General features: G+C 42.6%; 1 protein-coding gene across 2 annotated transcripts in view; it reads right to left on the reverse strand.

Moving 5' to 3' along the window:
* Positions 1–8,480, reverse strand: part of Recql (RecQ like helicase) — a 26,186-nt gene extending 17,706 nt beyond the window's left edge. Inside the window, exons 1-3 of one of the 2 annotated variants that reach the window (XM_026787898.1) lie at positions 7,969–8,480; positions 6,481–6,527; positions 6,129–6,259 (exon numbers count right to left, since the gene is read on the reverse strand). Coding sequence is in view for 1 of the 2 variants with exons in the window: in XM_013352802.2 (XP_013208256.1) it covers positions 6,481–6,496 (16 nt within the window). In the remaining variant the exon portion in view is untranslated. The remainder of the gene's footprint in view (positions 1–6,128; positions 6,260–6,480; positions 6,528–7,968) is intronic. The other variant, XM_013352802.2, reaches the window with a different exon arrangement.
* Between the last annotated feature and the right edge of the window lie 129 nt (positions 8,481–8,609).

Consider the following 8,609-nt stretch of genomic DNA (forward strand, 5'->3'; position numbering starts at 1 on the left):
ACACACACACACACACACACACACACACACACACACACACACACGCTGAGGGAGACATGGTCAGTTCCACGCCAGTGAATACTGACTCCTCTGCTGTAGCCTCAAATCTCAGTCTTAGGAAGCAGTGTCCCCTCCAACTCTGATGCTGACTGAGTCACTAGTTGAACTGCCGCTCTCGTTCCTCAAATTTCGGATGCTGCTGGTCTTGAGGCACTAGGTGCCAAGGAAGCGAGCAGTGTTCCGAAACCGGGAAGCCCAACGTCCTCACTTGCACACTAGAAAATCGACAGACAAGGACAGCTGAGCTGGCTGGGGAAAGTGACCCTGAGCACTAAGGGGAAGGCGAGTCACTATTACATTACAGAAATCAGGAGTGTGTGGAGAACAGGGGTCCACTGGGACACCTCCACCATTCCCACGTATTCCTGTGATAAAGCTGTTACAAAGTGACAATGTTGACTCCAATAAGCACACCAAACGTCTTTGCCTGGAAACAGACCATAAACAGCCCAAGTACGAAGTTGGAGACAGCAATACTAAAACACCAATTCTGACCACTGACCACCAAGAACAAGACATGCATACTGGTGTAGGAAGTCCTTCTGTATTTGTGTTACTTTCATTGGTTTAATAAAGAAACTGCCTTGGCCTTTTGATAGGGCAGAACTTAGGCGTGGAAAAGAGAACTGGATGCTGGGAAGAAGGGCAGTGTGGCAGACGCCACGATTCTCCTGCCTGAGATGGACGCTGGTTAGACTCATGCCAGTAAGCCACAGTCAAGTGGTAATACACATTAATGGAGATGGGTTAAACTAATATGTGAGAGTTAGCCAATAAGAGGCTAGAGCTTATGGGCCAAGCAGTAATTTAATTAATACAATTAATTAAATACAATTTCTTTGTGGTTATTTCGGGGGTTAAGCTAGCTGGGTGGCAGGGACCAAAAGCAGGCCCTTCCCTACTACACATACAATGTCTTTCTCCTTCACTTTGTGACTTGCCTACTGGTCAAACTTAAGGCTTTCTATTTTTGATTTCTCGGTTCCAAAATCCTAACATAAAAATGGTTAACAGCAGCTAGCCTCCTACATTAGGCTGTGAGTCTCAAGTTTAACCAAGAGGATGTGACTCAGATGAATAAAGACAAATCAGTGCTCTCTCTGGGAGGCAGTACAAGGGAGAATTTCACCATGCAGAAGCACAATTGCACCACTGCCTTCATTTGCAAGTTTAGTAAGACAGAGGCCAACTGGTGCTGTGCTACCTTAGCTAGGGTAGAAGAACTACACTGACCAGCATCCCCTTCACTGAGCAGTTCTGGAGACCCTCCTTCCCATATCTACGTATCTAGATGAGTGTCAGGGCTGGTCACCTTCCTGATATGGAACAGCTACGAGATAACCTCGGGAAAACAGCAGGGTCTGCAGGGCGTCCAGAACCCAACCTCCTTCAGTTCTCTTAGCCTTCCGCCAGGCTGTGTGCAAAAGTACAGCAGCTCTCTGGCAGTCTCCCCCGCTTCCAAACTGCATGAAAGCCATGGGGCGAGTTACAGGATAAGAACTAGCAGTCAGTCTTCAGACAGCAGTTTGCCTTTGCTTTCTCATGTTCTAGGCCTCTTCTCATTCTGCCTGTCATTCAGCCACCTCAGACCTAGTGTAAGACACACAGATAACACAGAGAGGATTGAACTACTTCCCATGGTCACATAAGGGTTAATCAGTGCAGCAAACCCCTATCAACAGACAAGGCATTTCCGCTTCTCTGATCAAATTCTGCACTGTCCAGGTGTTAGTGTCAACACACAAAACAAAGTCAGCACTGGTGACCTGTACACAAAATCCTGATGGACAGAGAATGTAAGGAAATCTGGGTATTGAGACACTCTCAAAATGATACTATTTCTAAAGCTAGTCCATACAGTGCAGGTACAGGAGGTGAGAGCAAGTGCTCAGGGGAATGACTACAGCATGCCACAGTGAAAAACAAGGACAAGAGCAGGAGGTGGGCATACTGCTGCTACTTCATCTCAAGAGCATGTGGAGAATAAAATACTGGCAAATCGAATCCAAGAACACATCAGAACCATCATCCACCATGATCAAGTTGGCTTCATCCCAGAAATGCAGGGATAGTTCAAAATACTAAAATCTGTCAACGTAATCCACCATATAAACAAGCAGAAAAATAAAAACCACATGATCATCTCATTAGATGCCAAAAAAGCTTTTGAGAAAATACAACATCCCTTCATGATAAAGATCTTGGAGAAAGCAGGGATACAAGGAACATACCTAAACATAATAAAGGCAATATACAGCAAGCTAACAGCCAACATCAAAATAAATGGAGAGAAACTCTTAGCAATTCCACTGAAATCAGGAACAAGACAAGGTTGTCCACTTTCTCCATATCTATTCAATATAGTTTTTGAGGTCCTAGCTAGAGTAGTAATAAGACACCAAAAGGAGATCAAGCGCATACAAATCGGGAAAAGAAGAAGTCAAACTCTGTTTGCTGATGATATGATAGTTTACATAAGTGATCCCAAAAATTCTACCAAGGAACTTCTACAACTCATAAATACCTTCAGTAATGTAGCAGGATACAAGATTAACTCAAAGAAATCAGTAGCCCTCCTATACACTGATGATAAAAGGGCTCAGGAAAAAAAAATCAGAGAAATAACACCGTTCACAATAGCCACAAATAGCATAAAATATCTCGGAGTAACTCTAGCCAAACAAGTGGAAGACTTGTATGACAAGAACTTTAAATCTTTGAAGAAAGAAACTGAAGAAGACACCAGAAAGTGGAAAGATCTCCCATGTTCTTGGGTAGGCAGAATTAGTAAAAATGGCAATATTACCAAAAACAATCTACAGATTCAAGGCAATGCCCAGCAAAATCCCAAAAAAATTCTTCAAAGACCTCGAAAGAACAGTACTCAACTTCATATGAAAAAGCAAAAAAACCTAGGATAGCCAAAACAATTCTGTCAATAAAAAACTTCTGGAGGCATCACAATCCCTGACTTCAAACTCTACTACAGAGCTACAGTACTGAAAACAGCCTGGTATTGGTATAAGAACATATAGGAAAACCAATGGAACCGAATAGAAGACCGGATATCAATCCACACATCTTTCAAACACCTGATTTTTGACAAAGAAGCAAAAAATATCAAATGGAAAAAAGAAAGCATATTTAACGAGAAGTGCTGGCATAACCGGATATCAATATGTAGAAGAATGAAAATAGACCCATATCTATCACCATGCACAAAACTCAAGTCTAAATGGATCAAAGACCTCAACATAAAGCCAGCCACACCGAACCTTATAAAAGAGAAAGTGAGAAGTACACTTGAATGCATTGGCACAGGGAAACAGATCCTAAATATAACCCCAGCAGCACAGACACTGAGAGAAACAATTAATAAATGGGGCCTCCTGAAACTGCAAAGCTTCTGAAAAGCAAAGGACATGGTCAACAAGACAAAATGACAGCCTATAGAATGGGAAAAGATCTTCACTAACCCCACATTAGACAGAGGTCTGATCTCCAAAATATACAAACAACTCAAGAAATTGGACACCAAAAGAAAACATAATCCAATTTTTAAAAAATGGAGTACAGACCTCAACAGAGGAATCTAAAATGGCTGAAAGACACTTAAGGAAATGTTCAACATCCTTAGTCATCAGAGAAATGCAAATCAAAACAACTCTGAAATTCCATCTTACACCTCTAAGAATGGCCTAGATCAAAAACACCAATGACAACTTATGCTGGAGGTTGTGGGGTAAAGGGAACATTTCTGCATTGCTGGTGGGAATGCAAGCTGGTACAGCCCATTTGATGTCAGTGTGGCGATTTCTCAAAAATTAGCAAACAACCTTCCTCAAAACCCAGTAATACAGCTTCTGGGTATATATCCAAAGGATGCTCAATCGTGCCACAAGGAAATGTGCTCAACTATGTTCATAGCAGCATTGTCTGTCATAGCCAGAACCTAGAAACAACCTAGATGTCCCTCGATCGAAGAATGGATAAGAAAAATGTGGTACATTTACACAATGGAGTACTACACATCAGAAAAAAATAATGACAGCTTGAATTTTGCAGGAAAATGGATGGAGCTAGAAAACATTATTTTGAGTGAGGTAACCCAGATACAGAAATACAATTATCGCATGTACCCACTCATAGGTGGTTTTTAAACATAAAGCAAAGAAAGCCAGCCTACAAACCATAATCCCAGATAACTTAGACAACAATGCAGTCACTAAGAGAAACTTACATAGATCTAATCTACATGGGAAGTACAAAGTAGAAAAAGACAAGATCTCCTGAGTAAATTGGGAGCATAGGGACCTTGGGGGAGGGGAGAGGCAGAGAGGGTAGCAGAGAAAAATGTATAGCTCAATAAATATCAATTAAAAAATGAAAAAAAAAGAGCATGTGGAGGTGAGTGGGTCACATGCCAGTGTTCCTAAGCTTGTGGTTCTAGCAATGTCCCGAGCTGAAATTCACAAAGAGGTTTCCTCCCATCAAACACAAAACAACAAACCAAAGGCACCTTCAAAGGGTCTTTCAAATACAGAGCAACAGATGGGTAGAACAGTAGAGAAAGCAGAATAAGTTCTTAAAATGAATCTGCTCCACTATTTCATTAGTTTTAAATCATACCTCATTGGGAGAGCTTAAGTCTGGGTAAGTAGAGTAAGACATGGAATCCAACCATGACCACACTAAACCTCTGCTCAGCAGCACCTGCTAGTCTCATCTTTACCATGAACTGAAGACTACTTGAGTAAGGACCTAAACAAATTATTACCACTGATCACTAACCTGCAGAGTCCTGAGACGAAGCCAAAACTTGGCTGGTTATATTTCCATGTTTATACTTAGGCAAACTGTGATATTGTATGCTGGTTTGTGGGGCAGGTGTGTCCTATACAGAAGAAAAACCCTTCTGGGTGTTTCCTCAAAAGAACCCAGTCCTGTTTTCCAGATGGTAGGGTAGGATGCAGCCAAAGCCATAAGCACTGCACCACAAAAATGACTGGAGAGCCTTCCTAGTATAAGTTCCCTGTCCCTGCCAGTGGGTCACAGCCAATCAAACCAAGAGCAAGACCTCACTATCACAGCACAGTCTGATCACGTGAAACCTGCAGTAATGGGAAACAGCTGACCTGGGGGAGGTCGATAATGGAGAGACTGCTTGTGGGAACTTGTGGAACTACTCTGAGAGCCACACAGAGCTTTAGATTCCAGTATGTTCAATGTGGCACAGTTCCTATTGTCAAATGGATAGAGAGCAAAAGTTCAAATAAGTAAGGTAGTTTTAAAACAGCCACACATTTCGGGCATTAAACATAGAATAAGCTACGGGAATTATTTAGTACCACATCTGTACTCCATATTTGCTTTTTCAAATCACATTCCAAAACAGTACAAATTGTTACAAATTTGATTGAAAACTAATAAAATTGATGCCAACAGCATTCATATTAACTAGAGCATTTGGGGTTATATTTATATTTTCTTCTTTTCCTGTTCTCAGTCTCTTAGACATCAGTCAAAAACACCCTCAGAGCCCTTATGCACTGCTGATGGGAACATAAACAACGCAGCCACTGTGCAAAACAGCACCAGCTCCTCAGAACATTAACCATGGGATTATCATTTTGATGCAGCAGGTCCAATTCTAGGTATACACTCAAAACAACTGGAGAGAGCCAGTGAGGTGGCTCAATGGTAATGTTTGCTGTACCTGCCTGATGGCCTGAGTTCTGGCCCTTGAATCCACAGTGGAAAAAGAACTAATTCCAGAATATTGCCCTCTGCCCTCTCCACAAATATTGTGACACATATACACCATATTCACCACACACACACACACACACACACACACACACACACACACACACACACACACACATATATACATCGTGAAGAGGAACTTAAGATGTTCCTATACAAAATACCATATTAGAATTACTCATAGTTGTCAAGTTTGGCACATAAATAACTATTCCTCAACAGATGAATGAGCAAACAAAATATAGCACCTACATACAAAATGAACATTATAGACCTTAAAAAGCAAAAATACCTTAACACACCTTATCTTGAAGGCATAATGCCATATGAGGTTCAACAGACACTCTGTGTCTGAGGTCCCTTAAACGTCAAGAGGAAAGGCAGTGTGAGGAGCTGTGTGGACCAGCATTCAGTCTGGGGTGGTAAGAAGGTTCTGGAGATAGACAGCAGAGACAGTAGCCCAGTGTGAATGACTGACCATCAGTGACCCTTTTGCTTACTAATACTGAAATGGGAAGTTCTGTTGTGCATTTAAATAAAACAGCTTCTAAAAACTAGTTCTAGAATCAGAATTCTTCAGATTTTTTTTTTTTAATCAAAGAGCAGATTAAAGTAGGACACAGTAACATACAAAGAACATTTGCATCCACTAACCTGAGGCAGACGCCATTCTAAGATGAGCTAGAGAGCCGAGCGTCCTTCTGAAAGTGAAAGAACAAATATGGTAACATTTTCTAACAGCAGTCCTGCTGGGCTTGGCACAAGCACTAGTGAGTAGGCAAGGCAGGCATTTTTCAAGGGCGGATTCCTCTGCAACACACTTCCAAAATCTTCTTTCCTACCTGCGAAAACTTATGTGCAGGAATGTGTCCTTCCCAGCTCTCCTGCCCCATGGGAGTACGATGAGGCCTCCCTAAGCAATCCCCAACCCTTCCTTTGTCCCTGGAGAGCATCATTTTCAAAACAATGCCCCTGTTCTCCCTGCCTCTTGGTAGTAATAAATCTTTCTCCACTCTGTCATGTCTTGGCTCTGCTTGCTTTGGTTTTGGGTTCACCAAGATTCATGGTGTTAAGTTCACGGTTGAATCTCCAGCACCACAAAACAAAATGCAAACCAACCCAGTACAATGAACAATGCTCAGTCCATGACAATCTGTCTCTATTCTGTGCAAAAAGTTAGAAAGCACAAATGGCTTTTTAAAATCCTAAAGATGATGGTGTCAAATAAAAAGTCAACAAGTCTACAGTTGCAAAGTAATATAGCCAAAAAAAGCCAAATATTAGGTAGATCTGCCACCAGGTTGATGTGGACCTTAGCAACATGACACACTGTTACTCTAAGCCTGTCTGTACCCTGCCTTAAAACATGGCATGGCAGGACTCATGACCTCAATTCACAGAGGCCACGAGTCCTGGGTTAGCCTGCCTCCCTGGTGCTGGAACTAAATGCATGCACAGCCATGCTTGGCAGGACTTATCATACAAATAAGAAGTTGGATAAATTCAAACATCAGACTAAGTAAAAACATAAATAAACCAATCACTTAGCATTTTACTGAGCACTTGCTTTAGAGAATTACCACTAAATTCACCCTTAAGAGAAACTAGTACTCTAAGCAGTTATTTTCAGGAACCCCTCTCTGCTACAGAGAGCTTACTCTGCTTCTCTGAAAATTTTGCTCACTGGCAAAGAGAGAGGGTGGGGTTGCAGCTAGTATTCTATTGGTTCAAAAGAATCTGTACAGTTAAATACGGGAGAAACATGAGTTATATTAAATTTTAATGGTTAAAACTTAAATCTGAATATGCACTTCCCCGACCTGTTATGAACAACTTTTTGCACAATGACAATCTGTCACCATTTTACACACACACACACACACACACACACACAGAGCATGTTATGTTTTGCTTAATTTTAGATTTTGCTAAATCTAAGGGTGCACTCCCAAGACAGATTCTGCACCCCTCTATTCTCACTTGGACTGTTTGCTTTATCAAATTACATCGCTCCTGTGCAAAAACTGTTAAGAGAGGCTGAGCCTTAAGTAAACGGTATGGAATGGCCACACATCACTAACAGGCATTTAAGGATGAGTGTAAATCAAGACTATTTCCTCATGAATACCGGCATCTCCTTACCACTTCCTAGAGAGATAAGGTCCGTCCACGAACTGTAAGATCAGAGCAGAGATCGACTCTATTCACTGTAGCAAAATGCTTTTTCCAAAGTGAAAACTCTTTCTTTGCTAGGAGTGGTTCGACCTACGTCCATTTCCTCCCATTATTTCAAACAATCCTTTTATGGACTTCGTTGCCAAAAACCTGTCCCTTGCCCAACTACGTAACTTGGCAACAAAAGATCTCTCAGCACAAAATATATCCAAGAACTAGTTAAGAGATGAAAAGGCCCGTCCGTCAAAAGCTGCAGTCATCAATGCGGGAGAAAAACGCAAGCTAACCCGGAACGCGTCTCTCTGCCCCGCGTCCTCCACCGGGAGGTAGAAGCGCGTGCAGCGGCAACCAGGGCTGTTAAAAGCGGCAGCAGCGACGGCTGCGGGCTCCCACTCGCGCCGCACACAACTGCGGCCCCACGCGCGGGGCTCGTCGCCTCCACACACCCGTCAGCCGCTCGGTGGTCAAACCCCTTCCCGCCACCGGCCCGCAGCGCCCACCCTTCCGGATCGGCCCCCTCCACCAATCACAAGTCTGCGCCTCTCTGATTGGCGGCGTGGCGTGGCGCCCCGGCACACATCCCAACAAGAGCTCGTCCTATTGGCCTG

This window comes from Microtus ochrogaster (assembly GCF_000317375.1).
Source record: "Microtus ochrogaster isolate Prairie Vole_2 chromosome 14 unlocalized genomic scaffold, MicOch1.0 chr14_random_2, whole genome shotgun sequence".
Taxonomy (NCBI): Eukaryota; Metazoa; Chordata; class Mammalia; order Rodentia; family Cricetidae; genus Microtus; species Microtus ochrogaster.